The 20,366-nt window shown below is 38.3% G+C and overlaps 1 protein-coding gene across 4 annotated transcripts in view; it reads left to right on the top strand.

Annotated features, from left to right (window-relative positions):
- Positions 1-20,366, top strand: part of tacr1a (tachykinin receptor 1a) — a 79,607-nt gene that overhangs the window by 36,034 nt on the left and 23,207 nt on the right. For all 4 annotated transcript variants that reach the window (XM_034128335.1, XM_034128333.1, XM_034128336.1 and 1 more), the window contains exon 2: positions 12,852-13,046. In XM_034128335.1, coding sequence (XP_033984226.1) covers positions 12,852-13,046 — 195 coding nt within the window. The remainder of the gene's footprint in view (positions 1-12,851; positions 13,047-20,366) is intronic.

Below are 20,366 nucleotides of genomic sequence, written 5' to 3'. Positions count from 1 at the left end.
TGTAGACTTGTTTTAAAAGGTGAATAACAGGAGTGTTCATATTGATGCTGGAGGAGCTGGAGTTTTGACGCTATCTATTCTTACTTTCCATTATTTTTGATATGTTTTCGTCTTGGTTTGTGTGTTTGTCTGTCAACGCGATTACAGAAAACTAGAGGCCAGATGTTCATGAAACTTGGTGGAAGGGTGTAGCATGGGCGAAGAGAGAACCCATTGATTTTACAGCAGATACTGAGTTATGTTTCAGCATTTGTAAACATTACAATATTGGGCTTTTGTGTTGTATTTGGACATTGGTGGAATTACTTAATTAATAAGTACACTTATTCACCATCAACTAGTTGTTAATTAAAATAGTAGAGACAAACTACTAGCTTATTTGTTATGAACAAGACTTCACTTTAAAATAGGGAACATATTCTGAGTTAGAAATACCATTTTGTTATTTTGACAGAATTAACACTTATAGTTTAATGTCTTGTTACATAAGAATAGATCATATTTGTTAGGTGTTATTATGGGAGAATTACTATTCTTGTGGTACTGCTGCCTTATTAGGCCCATATTGAGCATATTAAGACCAAAACTTATGGTCAACAACTTCCTTACAATAACTAAGCACTAATTAGAGGGTTATTGAGGAAAAACTCTCAACTAATGGCCTAGTACTTGTAGAATATGGTCATGTAGAATAAGGCATTAATACGTGTTTTATAATGACTAATAAAGAGCCAATATACTGCTAATATGCATGTTAATTAACAACTAGTTGATGGTGAATATGTGTACCTTAATATAAAGTGTTACCAAATATCTAAATGTGTCTAAAAGAACGACACGTCTTTGTAGCCTACATGTTGTTTCCACATTTCGACTAAAAAGCATAGCAATTCACCAAAGTTGGAAGAACGACTTCCTAATTCGATAAATGGGACCATCAGAGGAGCACCTGAATGCACCATTGGTCCTTGATGGAGGTCGATGCTTTCGGAGTCACGCCTAGTTTGATTGTTGTTCTGCAGGTCTCCCTTTTCTGCAGGTCTCCCTTGAAAAAGAGATCGTTGATCTCAATGGGATTTTTAACCTGGTTAAATAAAGGCTACAAACAAATTAATTCAACATGTTCACCATTATTGAACAGAACAATGTGTATTATATAAATGTGCAAAGTAAGATGGAGAACGTCCTCGATAAACGCTTGAATTGAGAACATTCATGAAAAGGCTTTGTAAACTCAGAAGATGGAAAAAAATGATGTGTTGTCTTAGAAATAAAGTACAAACAATCTTTGTAGCCTACATGTTGTTTCCACATCACGGCTACAACACACCAATTTTGGAAGAACGAGTTCCCAACTCAGTTAATGGGACCATCAGAGGAGCACCTGAACGCACCATTGGTCCTTGACAGAGCTCAATGCTTTCGCAGTGACGTCTAGTTGATTTGTTGTCCATTAATTGTCATGGTTGTCCATTTCCATGTATTGAGTCTTGATCAGAGTTCCCGTTAGCCGGTAATTACCGGACTTTGACCGGCACTTTTCTCATTTTGTCCGGAAGATTTAAACTTTAACGGACATGTTGACCGGCAAAAACAAATCTAACGGAAACTCTGGTCTAGATGTTTGTCTGTTGATGTTACACATTTCATTTCATTTCAAACCTTTATTTATCCAGGTGTATCCCATTGAGATCATTGCTCTCGTTTTCAAGGGAGACCTGCTCAAGTAGGTTCCACATGAAACATTAAAAACATAAACAGAGCAACAAAAGGACATCATACAGCATCATTACAGGGATTACAATTTACATAACTATCCACATGAACAGGTACCAACAGCTTCCGATTGAGTAGCATCCAACCGAGCTTTAAAAACATTGAGTGGCACCAGATTGCTCAGTTTCCATTTCAATTGCAGACTATTCCAGGACAGTGGAGCTGCGCATCTAAATGCTATCTTCCCTAAGACAGTCCTAGCAGTTGGCACATTTAATAAAACCACAGCATGCGATCTCAGGCAGTAGCCACTTACAATTCGCCGTGAGATCAGGGAGCAGATGTAGGATGGAAGTTTCCCTAACATGGCTTTGTATATAAAGATGTACCAGTGTCTGATGGAGCTGCTGTGATGCAAGTCAACTTTCAGACTTGATCTGACCATTAAAGAATGATCGTATCGTATTATCGCATCATATCGTATTGTATTTCAACATTTCCCTATTAATGAGCAGAACAATGTGTTATATGAATCTGAAAGTAACACGTAGAGCATCCTCACTGTAAACTGCCTTGATAGTCTATTCCCTGACCATCCTATAAATGCATTTTTTGACATCTATAAGAAATCAATAGCAACCTTCAGTAGCGGAGCACGAAAGGTCAAATAGTGCAAATGCATCCGCAGCTCATTACCTCCTGTCTGCTCGGACATTAAAGCATCCAAGGGCATCCGGTATCAAGAATGCAATATTGAGTTTGCATATTATTATCAGTATACATCACTCTGTTGCTGATTCTGGCTTTTCCCCTGGTCTCCTTCAAATTTAGGTTCAACATTTTAAGTTAAACAGGTCTTTCTTACATCGTAGTTTTCTTATAAATTAAACTAAATAGGATACAACTTGGTTTTTAGTGAGAATTAGAGTTGCTGTTGTTCAAAGTTTATAGATTTCTACTGTCTACTGTATATTTCCTAGTTTGTAATGCTGCTTGAATTCTATTTTCAGATGTTTAAATCGAGTATTGTTTATTTCTACTCTTTCATTTCTACTTATGTGCAATGCCTTGTTGTTTTGTTGTGTTTTATGCTGCCGTAAACATTTTCCAATTTGGGATCAATAAAGTACCTCTTATCCTCTTATCCTTTATTTTATCCTTATTCTTATTTCAAGTCTTTATGCTAAGCTAAGCTAACCGGCTAATGGCTATTTTCACGGTACAGTTCAGGCATGAGATTGGTTTAAACCTTCTCACCTGACTCCAGATCTGCAGTGTTTCTGGCCTCTTTTTCAGAAAACTACTCATATATTTGAGTTACAGTTAAGAGCTAATGGGAACAATTACAATTGTGGGCGGCGTGTGGCCCAGTGGATTAGCGCGTCGGTGTTCGTATCAGGGGGAGCACAGGTTCAAACCCCACTGCAGTCAGCATGTCGTTGTGTCCCTGAGACACTTCACCCCAAATTGCTCCTGTGGGGATTGTCCACAGTACTGAGTATGTAAGTCGCTTTGGATAAAAGCATCTAACAAGTGACATGTAATTGTGTTCCAACTGTGCGTCACCATTTGACATTATTTGTCACACTGTGGTTTTGAGCGATCCTGGTGGTTTTCCATTCACATTCAAATCGACCATTTTCTTTGCCTTGTTAACCCTTTCAAACACAAAATCAATGCCCGTGTCCAAATCAGTGTATTCTCTATGAAACCAAAGTGAATAGTCTCGACTCGTTCATCACGGTTGTCGTTAAAGAGTCAGATTATTTGAATAAAGCTCCATCATGCATTTTCCATTTGTTATTCTGCAATTACAGATATAAAGATGAGGAAGACATCCAGATTTTGTGAAGAGCTTTTCACTTCAAGACATAAAGCCAGGACTTCAACAGACAATTGAGAAGAATTGCATATTTTATATAAGAACATCATCACACACACACTACATGGGACCATATAACATACAGAAACACATACACTTGCCTCCATGCAACTCAACGCCTGTGGTTCAACTAGAATGGAATCAATCAATCATAATGAGCTCTTGGTGGTGCGCCATTCACCATACATCGACCCTTTTTCTTGTCTTGTTAACCTTTTCAAACACAAAATCAATGCATGTTGAAATGACGTCGAAATGAGTGTTTTGTGAAGGAATATTCTTCTAGTTTCAAAAATGTCCCGATTTGGGATCAATAAAGTACATCTTATCTTATCTTTAGTTCTTACTTCACCGTGCACTTTCAAACATTTCAAGACACATGAGAACATCAATTAGCAAGAGGCACAATTACATAGGAAGGATATTATAGTACTACAGATATAAATACTAGTATTGAGTGCCAATTAAAAGTACAAAGTACAGATACTCGTGTTTAAAAATACTCTGGTAAAAGTAGAAGTACTGACTAAACTTCTTTACTCAAGTCAAAGTAAAGAGGCTTTGAAATGTACTTCAGTAAAAAGTACCCATAACTAGCAGCTGTTTTAAAGAGTACCTGACCTCCCTTTATATTAATAGAACAATAATGTCATTGTTAGCTAATGAATGTTTCCATGCTGAACAACGGCAACATGACAACGTTTTCATTGGTCCCTCTTCTTTAGAGAAGACCAGGAAATGATGGATACACGGATCGTGTTCAAATCAATAGGCACGCAATGACTCTAAATAATAATGATCACGCCACCAAACACACATTCAAACTAAAGGAACCAGCCTGTTTGGAAAATGTGAGAAGTAGAAAGTACAGGTATTTGTGTTCAACATGTGAGAAGTAGAAAGTACAGGTATTTGTGTTCAAAATGTAAGAAGTAGAAAGTACAGGTATTTGGGTTCAACATGTAAGAAGTAGAAAGTACAGGTATTTGTGTTCAACATGTAAGAAGTAGAAAGTACAGGTATTTGTGTTCAACATGTGAGAAGTAGAAAGTACAGGTATTTGGGTTCAACATGTAAGAAGTAGAAAGTACAGGTATTTGTGTTCAACATGTAAGAAGTAGAAAGTACAGGTATTTGTGTTCAACATGTAAGAAGTAGAAAGTACAGGTATTTGTGTTCAACATGTAAGAAGTAGAAAGTACAGGTATTTGTGTTCAACATGTAAGAAGTAGAAAGTACAGGTATTTGTGTTCAACATGTAAGAAGTAGAAAGTACAGGTATTTGTGTTCAACATGTAAGAAGTAGAAAGTACAGGTATTTGTGTTCAACATGTAAGAAGTAGAAAGTACAGGTATTTGGGTTCAACATGTAAGAAGTAGAAAGTACAGGTATTTGTGTTCAACATGTAAGAAGTAGAAAGTACAGGTATTTGGGTTCAAAATGTAAGAAGTAGAAAGTACAGGTATTTGTGTTCAAAATGTAAGAAGTAGAAAGTACAGGTATTTGTGTTCAACATGTAAGAAGTAGAAAGTACAGGTATTTGTGTTCAACATGTAAGAAGTAGAAAGTACAGGTATTTGTGTTCAACATGTAAGAAGTAGAAAGTACAGGTATTTGTGTTCAACATGTAAGAAGTAGAAAGTACAGGTATTTGTGTTCAACATGTGAGAAGTAGAAAGTACAGGTATTTGTGTTCAACATGTGAGAAGTAGAAAGTACAGGTATTTGGGTTCAACATGTAAGAAGTAGAAAGTACAGGTATTTGTGTTCAACATGTAAGAAGTAGAAAGTACAGGTATTTGGGTTCAACATGTAAGAAGTAGAAAGTACAGGTATTTGGGTTCAACATGTAAGAAGTAGAAAGTTCAGGTATTTGTGTTCAACATGTAAGAAGTAGAAAGTACAGGTATTTGGGTTCAACATGTAAGAAGTAGAAAGTACAGGTATTTGGGTTCAACATGTAAGAAGTAGAAAGTTCAGGTATTTGTGTTCAACATGTAAGAAGTAGAAAGTACAGGTATTTGGGTTCAACATGTAAGAAGTAGAAAGTACAGGTATTTGGGTTCAACATGTAAGAAGTAGAAAGTACAGGTATTTGGGTTCAACATGTAAGAAGTAGAAAGTACAGGTATTTGGGTTCAACATGTAAGAAGTAGAAAGTACAGGTATTTGGGTTCAACATGTAAGAAGTAGAAAGTACAGGTATTTGGGTTCAACATGTAAGAAGTAGAAAGTTCAGGTATTTGTGTTCAACATGTAAGAAGTAGAAAGTACAGGTATTTGGGTTCAACATGTAAGAAGTAGAAAGTACAGGTATTTGTGTTCAACATGTAAGAAGTAGAAAGTACAGGTATTTGGGTTCAACATGTAAGAAGTAGAAAGTACAGGTATTTGTGTTCAAAATGTAAGAAGTCAAAGTAAAAAGTGGTCAGAGAAATAAGTAGTGGAGTAAAGTACTGATACCAGAAACATGAACTTAAGTACAGTAACAAAGTATTTGTACTCCACTACTTCCCACCTCTGTATGACAGCGTTTGGGGGGGTTTTGACCTCCGACCTCTGCAGTGTGAGTTTGTTTCTCACATCAGAGTGACGCTGCCTCTCCTGCAGGACGTGCTGTTTGAAGCGAGGCTGCGATATCTTTCTCTCAGACCTCCGGGAGCGCTTCGTTTCAAAAGCCTCCTCGTGTCTCTGATATAATTAGAGAGGGAGAACGTCCATTTAGCAGATTCATTTGGGTTATTAGTGGGATTAAGCATTTAATTGGACCTCTTGGCTCAGGAGGGCTTTTCACTGGAGAGCTTTGCATGAAAGGGAACCACAAAAAACGAAAACACTGATGATGTTGTAGAGAAATTAATATACGTTTGCTTTGAGACTAAATGATATTTAAGCACACGGCTTTCTAATCACACACAGACCCCAGAGAGGCTTCACCTGCACGTTTGCCCATTGATATTACATTTAATATTAATATTCCATTCCTTACACACCTGATGTTTCAACATGTATATTTTCTACCTTTTTTAATGCTATTTATTTCTATTTGAGATGTTTACATGTTGGATTGTTTATTTCTAGTCTTTTCATGTCTCTAATGTGCAATGCCTTGTCTCTTTAAGCTGCTGCAACGCAAACCTTTCCCAAATTGGGATCAATAAAGTCCTTCTTATCTTATCCTTTATTAGAGAAGCACCTTTTTGAATGTACATCTTTTCTGCGAGAACAGTAATAACTTAATACATCTTGATTGAAGTGAAGACCGATCTGCAAATGAGTGACTGAACAAGATAAGCTTATATACTGGCTTGATTCATAATGAGAAGCAGAGAGAAAAAAGACCCAAAAAGCAGAATATGGACTCGTTAATTCACTATGAGGAAGCAGCGTTTGAATATGGGTTTGTTTTAAATACATTTTAATATATTACATTTATTAATTAGCAACACAAATGGTCAGTGTTCCCCTTTATAGATGTGGTCCTCTGCTCCTCTAACATCCTCTGCATATATATCAATATGTTATGCGTTCAGGAGAAATGATTTTAAATGAAATCAACACTTTGCTGCACTTTAAAATATAATAGTTTGCCATATACTCATTGTTCTAAGTGTTCTTGTTTTTTAGCTTTCAAGGTTGTTTGTACATTTACATTTGGTGTAAATACTTGTCTTTAGCATCCTTTTTTAATGCTAAACTGTTTCTTAACCTGTTAAGCCCGGGAGCTCCCCGGGAGCTCCCCGGGAGCCCCCCGGGAGCCCCCGGGGGCGGCGGCTCCCGCATCATCTTGCAAGAGACAGCGTATGAGGGCTTCTTAACATTTAACAACCTATGAATGTGTCATACCCACTTAACGGGATGAAACTCAGCTAACTGAAGATATGAACCATTTTTACTGAAACAAAACACAAGTCTAACGCCGAGCCTCTGAATGAGCAAAAGAGTGCTAACGCACTTAGCACATAACTCACGGTAGAAATATTTCTTCATCGGATCTGCACAAACAAGATATCATATGAAAGCTGAGATTCCACAGAGTCCAATGGTATAAGTGTCATCACTGAGCGGCAGCGAAGGCTGGCAAAGACAACACACAACTTCACTTTACAGTACAGAGCCAAAACGGCAAATAGTCTTACCTTTGTTGTTTTCTGATCAAAAGTTGGGTTCAATGGCAATAAAACGAGAAGAACGCTGCTGAAGGTTAATCCAATGTGTCTGTGTCCCTTTGAAATGATTACTGATAATCCATCATAACATTTATGTCAATAACGGAGTTTTCATATTAGCTGCTATGAGAGCTTCTGGTTTTGGGAATTCTGGCTACGCGTCTCTCATTCACCAATGGTAATGTTTAGTTGGATTTTAGGAACTTCCCCTCGATTCTATTGGCTCTAACGGTTAAAAAGAGGTGTCAATCATCAAAATCGACCGATGGGTTCCAGAGATATAGAAAATCCACCCAAATGACCCCAGAAGTGGGTTTTCTTTTTGCTAAACCTCTATATAAAGGTCAAAGGTCACTTGTTTTGCATCAATCTTGATACAGGGCACTTAGAATATGTTGTACTTTGGATTCCTAAAGCTTTTAGTCTACCTCATCATTCAAGGGTGGTTTTCATTATAAGTCATGTTTTATTTTTTGGACGGATGTTCAATCTGAATTTACTTTAAAATAAAAAACATCTATATTGATTCTGACTTTTCTACATCCAGCTCACAGGTTTATCATTACTTTGAGAATAAAGATTATTAATTTAACCCTTTTAGAAGTTATGGTCATTTGTTCTGGGAATGTCATTTTCGAGCCTGAGACCTGAAAAACAGGCTCAGGGCTTAACAGGTTAAAAATACTTTAGGTGTAAATACTTGTCCCGTTTTAATGCTAAATTGTTTCTTAAAAATACTTGTTTTTTATTATCCTTATATATTTCTTTTTTTTTAATCTACTTTGCAATTTATTTCTTTAGATTGTTTATTTTTAGCACCACCAGATACCAAAGCAAATTCCTTGTATGTGTGAACGTAATAAACTTGATTCTGATTCTGATCAAAACAGCTTGCAGGTTATTGATTGGTTCAGATGAAACACCAATAAAGGGTTTGATTTGATTTAATGTGTAAAACAATAATACAAACATTTAACATGAGAATTATTATGCAATACAAAAAATAAGCAGTGTCAAATTGATACACAAAGATATGACTCTACTTAATTAACACATCTGAAAAGGGGTGGGAAGAAGTTTACACTTATTTAATCCCACCCCTTCTCCCAAAAACTAAATTATTAACATATATATTTATGCAGATAAATAAACAGATAAATAAACAAACAAATACATAACAGAGGTCAATGATATTCAAATAAATAAACCTTAAGCACCCAGTTCTGATTAAACAGCGTCATCCCTGTATCTTGTTAACATCATGTCCTTAAAACTTTTTTTAAACAGTTTTAAATGAAAGCGATTCAATGCAAAAAAAAACATCTTTTCAGAGGGTGAAACTAAAAAGACCCGAGGTGAAGAACCATCATTTCTCTCTGAGCTAATTTCAGGAAACCAATTTAATTTAATGACGTTCGGGTCGCATTAAGTTCTTCATGCTCTCTCTCTGATTATAACACTGTGATATGATTACATTAACGCTTGATTTCAACTTCATATCACTCTTTGTAATGTTCCTCCATTGTCTCTTTCACTCCCGAGAGCACACGTTTCTGGAAGCTTCATGCGACCTAAGAAGTAGATTTAATTGAAATGATTTCAGATGTGTGTGTGTGTGTGTGTGTGTGTGTGTGTGTGTGTGTGTGTGTGTGTGTGTGTGTGTGTGTGTGTGTGTGTGTGTGTGTGTGTGTGTGTGTGGTGTGTGTGTGTGTGTGTGTGTGTGTGTGTGTGTGGGCGAGAGTGTGTGTGTTTACAGCAGGTGTGAAGATCTTTTTCCAGTGTATGACGCTTTTCACACTTTACATGTAGAGGTACTGACTTGTGAACAACGAATCCTCCATCTGTAGCTCTTCATCCTCTCCTCTTCCTCCTCACATGACATTACCATGTGTTTAAGTTCACTTTATAACAAATGCTTCAACATTTTGGTAAGAACGACTGGAGCTGGTTGAGAGTTTTGATCCCATGTTCACATCAGTGGAAGAAACAGAGCTAATGCCAGAAGACTCTTCAGTTAGCTTAGCATCAACTAGAGAGCAACAACAGGGGTTAACAAAAAGGTGTTTGTCTTCACCTCAACATATAGAAGGTTTCTCATTTCACTAACAAGTATGAGAGCACTCATAATAACGTAACACAATCAGAGACTGGAGATATCTATAGCTTGAGTCACATTGCAGTCATTTCATGTCTCTTTGTATTACTTCTTGTTGGTGTCATTGTACTCTTTTGTAAGTCTTTGTTGCCTGTTTGTTCATATTTACATTAGTTTTTGTATTTCTTTTGTCATTTAAAGGGGACCTATCATGCAAAATGCACTTTTGTACGTCTTTTCTACATGAATATGTGTCCCCGGTGTTCCAGGGAACTCACCAAGTGTCAGAAAACACAACCCTCTCTATTTTCCTCCATACCCATATCTCTAAAAAAGGGGCTGCAACGGATCTGATAAAAACTGATCCAGATTTGAACACTGTCCTGACGTCAGGACGGTGGCGCTACGGCTATTGGGCCAGAGTTTCAGTTAGGTTTTCTTTCGCCGGTCAAGATGTCCGTTAAAGTTTAAATCTTCCGGACAAAATGAGAAAAGTGCCGGTCAAAGTCCGGTAATTACCGGCTAACGGGAACTCTGATCAAGACTCAATACATGGAAATGGACAACCATGACAATTAATGGACAACAAATCAACTAGACGTCACTGCGAAAGCATTGAGCTCTGTCAAGGACCAATGGTGCGTTCAGGTGCTCCTCTGATGGTCCCATTAAGAAGTGCCGGTCAAAGGTCTTCTTTGTTATTTATTGAGCTTTAAAACAAATGAATAACGACTCTATATAATAATAGGCTATAATAAAACACGGAGGACGGAGATCTATTTTTCTCTGACTTGATCAGAGAGCACGCTCCCCTCTCCTGCACGGGGGCGTGGTCAAAATACACACTCTAATTTAAATAGTTTTTATTAGTAAATAATGATGTTCAAAATAAAATAGTCCCTCTGTTGCCTTCTGCACGAAACATAGTGCGAGGTGGTTGCTATGCAACAACACTAACAACAGCTAGCGAACATATTAGACAGAGAGCGTTGATCCATTATTTGGCTATTTATTTACATTAATGTGTATGTTGCCGTTTATTGTGCACCCACTGAAAAACTGTCCAGCATCAGTAGCATGGCTTACGTGGTTACTTGTATAGGCTGAGGTTGTTCGAGGCTGTTGCTTGGCGTGGCGAGAATATTGCTCCACTTTCTCCGGTCCCCGAGATTCGGCTTCCAGTAGCTCTGGAGAGAGCTTTCGCACCTGTGGCCACTAACGGTCATCATTTCTCTGCTTTGTTTCAAGACCCGCATCAGAAAGCTTTTGAATGGTGATACTTTTCTAGTTGGTCTACCTGCTCTTCACGTAGCTCTGCATGTCTTCGTTTAGCAGGGGGCTTTTGTTCTGGAGATAGGCACTCCTCCTCAAGCCACTCCTCCATAGTAAGACCACCCCGGAGGTCGAAGTTAATCTTAAATGTGTCCATGTTATGCTTTGTAAGTTTGTTTCGTAACGGAAGAAATGTAAATATATTTATAAACGGACAAGTCAAATCAAGCAATCTGATTGGTCGATAGCGTTTTTGCGGACCTTTTTGATTACAGATTTGAAAACATCGTTGCTTGCTTTAAAAGTAGCACAATTCATGATGTCAAACCTTGGAAAGTATCTAGATATCCCTGTCCTAATGCCAAAGGAACTGCACACTGAATATGTTTTGCCGTTTGATGTCTATGTCTGGACCGCTGCGTAAAAAGGAGGGTTTCTGCCGTTACTTCTCCGCTGCTTTCTTGTTCCAGTTTGAAAAGCAAACTGCAGGCAGTTTGCTTTTCGGGCCAACTGTATACTGTTTATCTCAGACGCGGAGGGATACTGACTTGTTGTGAAAAGTAACTTACAATTCTACCCGTGGTATATGCTCAGTATACCACGGCTAAGAACCAATCAGATTGCTTGATTTGGCTTGTCCGTTTTATAAATATACCTTATATAGGTATGGCCCTACAATATATCATTTAAATATAGCATGATAGGTCCACTTTAAATTTCTCTGTAGTCAGTTTTAGACTCTTTATAGTCACCTCTGTTATGATCCGTATTGGTTTTCCCCGTTTTATTTTGTCATGTCACGATCTGTCTTTGTTCAAGACGCCCCCTGTGATATGTCTGTTGTCACTTCCTGTCTCTGTTTGATTACCTGACTGTGGCCGTTTCTCAATGTCGAGTACACCTGCTGCTGAGCCACTATTTCAAGTATACTACGTCATCGAGTGGCGCCGAATGCTGGGCATTTAACGTGCATTTAAAGAGTCCTTCGGCGCCACTCGATGACGTAGTATACTTGAAATAGTGGCTCAGCAGCAGGTATACTCGACATTGAGAAACGGCCTCTGTTCACCTCTTCCCTCCCCACCTGTGTCTTGTTCTTGTGATTAGTCTTGTCTGCATTTAAGTTCTGGTTTTTCTTACAGTCTTTGTCAGAGTCTTGATGTTGTTGGACAGATTTTTCGTGTCTCTTTATAATCATTTTGAGTTATTTTTCAGATTTGTTTTGCCATTTTATGTCTCTTTATAGTTATTTAAAGTGTCACCAGACTCAGGGACAGGGTTTCATCCCACAGGCCATGAGACTGCTAAACACCTGAACTCTGTTAAGTTCTGTTAAACACGTCATCTTGCAATCTACTTATTTATCTAAATAGTTATCACCGCAATAAACCGTATTTAATTATTGTACATATCATATTCTATGTACATGTATATAGACTTCTTGCACTATTATATATGTTGCATTGTTGGAGGAGCTCAGGTCAGAAGAATTTCATTGCCATTTCTACACTGTAGCTTTGTGACAATAAAACATTTCAATCTTGAATTTTGAAATCTTGAATCTTTCTGGTTGATCCATGTCTCTTTGAGTGGAATATTGCAGCCCCCTGACCCATTACGCTCCTTATCCATTACCTTCAAGACCCTTTCACTAATCCCTCCATGATCTCAGGTGTTCCTCTGCATCCTAACATCTCCATCTCCCCCCTCCTGCAGGTACATGGCCATCATCCACCCCCTGCAGCAGCGCATGTCCTCCACGGAGACCAAGGTAGTGGTGGGGGTGATCTGGGTCCTCGCTCTGCTGCTGGCCCTCCCTCAGTATTACTACTCCAACACGGACCAGCTGCCCGACCGCGTGGTCTGCTACATCGACTGGCCCGAGTACAGCCTGCTCGACTTCAAAAAGATGTGAGTGTGATGTTTAATATTATCATTTACTGTAATAGAGAGATGTTTTAGTCGTATCACTGTTCATGTTTTATTTACACTTTGGGCTGCGTCAAGCATGAAAGGTGCTATATGAATCAAGTTTATTATTATTATTATTATTATTATTATTATTATTATTATTATTATTATTATTATTATTATTATTATATAATACAACATTATATTTGAATATACAGCAAACTGTAGCTCTGTGTTATCAGATAGGGAGTTGTGTTTGCACTGGATAGCACTCTCAAGGACGCAGGTGTTTCACTCTCTTCACACACACTCTTCACACACACTCTTCATTCAGACTTTCACACTCTTGTCGTGAACATGTTATCCTATTCTGCGCAGGAAAGCTTATTCAATATTCAAAGAAAATCTCTTGACTTGAATTTCTATGAAATATTTCCACCAGAGTCCCTGTCAGAGGTACTTCAAGTCCTCAGATCTTGTACTTGAGTAAAAGTAGAAGTACTCAGGTCTTGTACTTGAGTAAAAGTAGAAGTACTCAGATCTTGTACTTGAGTAAAAGTAGAAGTACTCAGGTCTTGTACTTGAGTAAAAGTAGAAGTACTCAGATCTTGTACTTGAGTAAAAGTAGAAGTACTCAGATCTTGTACTTGAGTCAAGTAGAAGTACCAGAGTGTAGGAATACTCTGTTACAGTAAAAGTCCTGCATTCAAAATGTTCCTCAAGTAAAAGTATAAAAGTATTATCATCAAAATATAGTTAAAGTAGTGACAGTGAAAGTAGTCATTGTGCAGATTGGTCCATTTCAGAATAATATATATGATATGTTTTATAATGATTGATCATGAAAGTGTTCTCAAAGCTGGTAAAGGTGCAGCTAGTTTGAATGACTTTGTATACTGCAGGGTAGCTTGTGAATTTACTCCAGGTGGAACTAAAGTCTGATTTAACACTTGAGTATATTTCACATCATTCATCCAGATCTGTGAAGTAACTAAAGGAATTACATACATGTAGTGGAGTAGAAGTAAATAACAGGAAATAGTAGTAAAGTACAAGTACCTCAAAATTGTGAGTACTTGAGTAAATGTATTTACTTTATGAACGCCGTTAATCACTAAGGAGGATGTTGTTTGTGTTTGGTGTAAAATGAGCGAGCGCTGCAGAAAGCACGGAGGCTTCTCAGAGAATAAATTGATGGCACATCACGGGGGAGTTACTGAAAGCAGGCGGATAGAAAGGGCTAAAAAGAGCAATTACATTTGAATGGAACACCATTTAATTATAATTCTGCTGCTACAGCTATAGAAGAAGACAGTTCAGCAGGTGCAAAACATTTCAAGACATAAAAACACGAACACAAAAAAACCATTGAGAGTAATTTCGGCATTTTAAAGCAAGTCAAAAGAATATCACGACCGACAAATCCATGAGGAGATTCTTACTGAGGAGCATTACTAAGAGCAGTTATTTCCCATGTGGTCCTGGATGAACACATGCAAACACATAGAAATAAAAATATGAATCGACTTTTCCCCGATGCAACTCCACTGGTTCAGACTCCATCCTCAAAGTCAGTCAATCATAGGAATAACAATAAGCTTTTGAAGAATCAGTTTTTAAAAAAAAGCTTGATTACACATTGACGTCAGTGCGTAAATATAACTCCAGACACTAAAAAGTGACGCACACAGCTGGGAGACCAGGGGACACTAAAGAGTGACGCACACAGCTGGGAGACCAGGGGACGCTAAAGAGTGACACACACAGCTGGGAGACCAGGGGACACTAAAGAGTGACGCACACAGCTGGGAGACCAGGGGACACTAAAGAGTGACGCACACAGCTGGGAGACCAGGGGACACTAAAGAGTGACGCACACAGCTGGGAGACCAGGGGACACTAAAGAGTGACGCACACAGCTGGGAGACCAGGGGACACTAAAAAGTGACGCACACAGCTGGGAGACCAGGGGACACTAAAGAGTGACGCACACAGCTGGGAGACCAGGGGACACTAAAGAGTGACGCACACAGCTGGGAGACCAGGGGACACTAAAGAGTGACGCACACAGCTGGGAGACCAGGGGACACTAAAGAGTGACGCACACAGCTGGGAGACCAGGGGACACTAAAGAGTGACGCACACAGCTGGGAGACCAGGGGACACTAAAGAGTGACGCACACAGCTGGGAGACCAGGGGACAATAAAGAGTGACGCACACAGCTGGAACAGCTTGGTGACGTTCAGGATTATAAAGCTGAACAACTGTCTCTGTCTCAGAGTTAGTCGTCTCTTAACTGTCAGTGTTTGTCAGTATATCTGAAATGACTAGGTTAGCTACGTTAGCTAGCTAGCTTACAGCAGATCTGCAGTAACATCAGAAAGAGTCATGTGATCACTTTGTTAAAATTGACCATAAAACATTTTAGGTAGGTTTCCAACAACAGACAGGGTTAAACTTCCTCCAACACTGAATCTTTTGTCATCAAAACACAACAGAGTGTTTTAAAGACTAACCCCGTGTATACCTGCGTTATTTATTCCAATTTAGCTCGAAATCTAGCCAGCTTTCTTTGCAATCCTCCCTGAATGAAATAGCCTCATGTAGAGCTGATTTTATATTGTTAGGCCTTTATATGAAGCGACATATTTACAAAGTGCTGCAGGGAATTTAAATGTCTAAATGTCTTCATGTCTAATGGACAGTTTTAGTCCTGAAGCATACTGAGTGTTTCAGAGTCATGCAGGGTCACAGTCTGGTCGTCAATAGCTCTCTCTCTCCCTCTGTTTTCAGCCCTGTGTTGTGATGTTTCGTAGATTGTAGTTATTTTCCTACACGCAGTAAAACCTGTGTTGCTGTGATTTATTTCTATGTGCTTCTCTCAGATGGGCCGTTTACAAGAAGCATCTCAGAAGCTGTTAGCGCCGCACAATGCTCAAATTATACATCATGTATTTGGGTCTCAAAGGGAGGCACTTACCAGAAAATATCCAGAAATCACAGATATTTCACTCACTTGGAGCCGCAGCTCAAGTGAGTTTTTCTCATCATGCAACATTTATTCTTTGGGAAAATGGCACTTCTGCTTGTTTTATATATTCCATTATATTTTACGGGGAAATAACAGTAGTCCCATGTGCTCAAACATGATTATGAATATGTAGTTTAATAAGAAAACTGCTGTTTTTGGTGTCTATGAACTCATAACAAGTTGAAAATCAAGAAGATGTGCATATACAGTGTATAGAAATGAAATGTATACAAACATACTTCATATAAAGACAATTAATAATCATAATGACAGCGTTTTTGCACATTTTTCAAAAATTCCTGACTGATAAATTAGGATTTTCCATGAGTTCTGAAATCTAATTATGTTCGTCCCTGGTACAAAAAAAAAATCATATTTAATGTTTTATCAATTCTCCCTATCTTGCTAAATATAATAGTTCGTCACAAATGTTGTACAATTTATCTAAATCCTAAAAAATGTGTGTTTGCGGATGTGATAGACTGAAATATATAACAATTTATTACAATACGGGGCAACCTTTAATGCATATAGAGTGCTATTTATTACTAAATGCATGTGATTTATATGTTTTGGGCGAGTAATTACACAATGTGTTGTTACCTCCACTCTATGTTATCAATTTAATACTCTGTAGAGGTTTGGCACCATGTTTAAAAAGGTTTATTGGATGTATAAAGAGATCTGGATGCAGTGTTGGAGCTCTCGGTGTGAGAGTGACTCAGTGGAGCATGAAGAACAAAATTGGGAGTGTAAATTAAAAAATTTCCATATCAGGGTCCAGAGAGCGCACTTTAGTTTTCCTAAAGCTCTTCCTTCGATTTCCACTACTGTCCCAGTCGAATGAATGGAGAGAGAACATCTGGACTCAGCTTTTAACCCATTTTACAACGTTCAGACCCTAATGATTTAAATTAGGGCTACAGGATTAGCAAGAATGTACTTTATTGATCCCAAATGTATTGATATTTTGCGTTGCAGCAGCCTACAAAACAAGGCATTGCACATAAGTAGAAATTAAAGAGTAGAAATAAACAATTGTAGAATATAAACATCTAAAAATAGAAATAAAACAGCATTAAAAAGTAGAAAATATACAGTAGACCCTGAAGATAAAAACAACTATAAACTCTGACAACAAAACACTATTAAAGGGCCAATTTTCAGTTAACACAATATAAAGCAGGATATTATTTACATTAAAGGGGACCTATCATGCAAAATGCACTTTTGTACGTCTTTTCTACATGAATATGTGTCCCCGGTGTTCCAGGGAACTCACCAAGTGTCAGAAAACACAACCCTCTCTATTTTCCTCCATACCCAAATCTCTAAAAAAGGGGCTGCAACGGATCTGATAAAAACTGATCCAGATTTGAACACTGTCCTGACGTCAGGACGGTGGCGCTACGGCTATTGGGCCAACTCCACCAATCAGGAGGAGACAGCCACGGCCATTGCCGTTCGAAAGCGCTGGAGACGCTGTAGTACATATGCCAGGCCTGTAGATGGTGCTGTTCTCACTGAATCAGCCCTTGCTAAAACAGAGATAGAAATTGTCAAATTGAGCAAAATGAGGCATGGCTAAAATGCATAATCTGTTTGGTATTTTGAACAAAAAAAAGTATAAATATGCCTTATATAGGTATGGTCCTACACTATATTATTCAAATATAGCATGATAGGTCCACTTTAAACGTGTAGGGAATAGAATATTAAATCAGAAATAATATATAATATATATAATATATAATTATAAAAGTATCAGGTAGTTTATTTAACTAAAGAAAAAGTTGATGTACAGATGTCTCTTTACCCAATGTAAGTCAATGGGGAAAAGTATTTCTGGGCCCAAATGACGTCACAGACAAGAAAGGTGGGTGTAGTACCAACGTGTGGCCACTAGGAAAATGTGCTTAAACGGCCGGCAATCTTCCTTAAAATGTGTATGTACTTAACCTTCACTTAACCCAGAGTATGTCCTTTATAAATTCAAATTCTCTTTTACAAGATAGTCCTGTTTAAGACAGCTGCATTGAAAAGTCTCACATATAAGAGCAAACAAAACAAATCTCCCCAGCTTGTTTCAGGCTAACACAAAAAACACATTCAGAAAACCATTGATTTCGAGACGAGGAGACAGGAAGTGAAGCGCTAAAATGCTGACTTGTTTCAGGGTTATAGGTAGGGGTGGGGGAAATAATCGATACAGCATAGTATCGCGATACTTTGCGTGGCGATATTGTATCGATACACGGACGCCAAGTATCGATATTCTATGATATAAACTGTAGCATATCCGTCCGAAAGATGGCCGTACACTTGACTGATGATTTCAAATGTATTGAAAACTCCAAAAACCAACGTAAGAGCTACACAAAGACACAAAACAACTACATTTAAGCTACATCCATTTGAGTATTACTTTAGAATACCATTAAACAAGTGAACTTCAAATAGTTAGCAAAGTTATAATACAGTATATAAACGAATTAAGACACAAAGCACATGTTCAAATTACAGCTAACACTAACCTTGTGCCTCTTGTATTTAAATGTTGATATCTCCGATAATATCTGTACTTTATCTCCGTTCTTTTTCTCAGATTTGCTTTGGGAACAGTAACTTCTTGCTAATAGCGCAAAGTCGCCTTCTAAATCAAAGCATGTCTATATAAAACAGGAAGTTAAATTAAGACACGTATACAATTGCAATGAAAGTAACAAAAACAATGCCATCTCCTTTTCAGGTTCAAAGAACACACATTGGGTTATTTACATAAACTATTCATATTGCAAATACATGTTGTAACCAGGAAGGGAAGACGCACATGGATATGAGCCATGTGATTTGCAATATCGCAATATATCGTAACGCAATACTTAGCATATCGTGGCTTAAGTATCGTGATAGTATCTTATCGTGGGGAGCCCTAGTTTTAGGACTCCACTCTATACGAGTAGTTCCTGATTAAGAGCGAAATGCCGTCACCTTTCCCCCAGATATCATTTATCTTTGTGTCGCCAAAATAGATCCTTTCACACCAGTGACTAATCATTATGTGAGTCACTGGGTATGTATGCATTGCTTTTGCAGAAGGAAATAGCAAAAACTTGAATTTCTACCACTGATAGTGAAGCTATTTCATCCCCCCTACGATCAAAGAGGAGGGGAGGAAGTGTATTGTTGTGCACATGGTGGTGTTCATCTAAACCCGTTGCACACGTTGAAACCTCGCTGTGCTGCACCAACTTCTGAAGCTTGCTCTGAAACACAGGACGCCTCACACACGCCTGCAGGTCATTTATTCACACTTCATACTAGTGAAAGTATGTAAGTATAATCAGCAAAATGCACTTTCAAATAATATATATATTTTTTTTAAGTACACAATTTTTCTTGGAAATGTAAGTACCCTCAATGTGCACTGAAGTACAACACATGAGTAAATATACTTAGCACCCCATCACGCTGCTGCCTGCATGCTTCACCTTTTTTTACAGCCTTTGCCACTTTTCTCCATGGAAATGCTGTTTGTTATGAGCAGCGCAGCGCAGCGTAACAATCTCATTGTTCATTCAGGCTGCCAGCTGCACTTATTACTTTTTTTAATGAAACTGTAATTGTGACAGCAGCGCAGTGAGAAAGCAGGAGTCACTCAGCCGCCGAGGCCTGAAACGACACGTCTGATTAACGCTGACCCCGGGTCAGATCCCACATGCTTCTGTTTCCGGGCGATGTCACCCCCCGTCTAATTGCCAGTCTGGTGTTTTGCAGTCATCTATTTATACGGTCCTATGAGACCTCACTTACTAATTCACGCTGTTTATGAAGGCACTCGTGGAGAACTGTTGCAGGTCAGCACAGAAAAAACAGAGCCCAGTGCTGCCAGACAGTTTCCAGCCAAATATACGGTGGCCCCGAAGGTCAAAACACAACAAAAACAATTCAAAAATCAAGACACCTTACAAAACACTAAAACATGGCAAAAAGAAAATCACACAAAATTAAATTGGCTGGGTTTTAAGTTGGTATTTGTACGGTGGCCCTAACGGTTCAAAACACTACATTTAAAAAAGCATTTAACAAAACACAACAACAATAAAAAAATCTGAACAGTTCACAAAACACTAAAACATAAACAAATAGAATATAATCACAAAACACTTAAAGGTAGGGTAGGTAAGAAACCAGCTCGAGTGCGCTAGAATTTGAAAATACATAACCGGAGAAAATCTGCCACTTCCTTCAGACTTCCTTACAGAGCCCCTCCTCCAACACACACGAA

Source organism: Trematomus bernacchii, unplaced genomic scaffold (assembly GCF_902827165.1).
Source record: "Trematomus bernacchii unplaced genomic scaffold, fTreBer1.1, whole genome shotgun sequence".
Lineage (NCBI taxonomy): Eukaryota > Metazoa > Chordata > Actinopteri > Perciformes > Nototheniidae > Trematomus > Trematomus bernacchii.
Note: the sequence above shows the minus strand (reverse complement) of the source record. Positions and strands in the feature narration are given on the sequence as shown.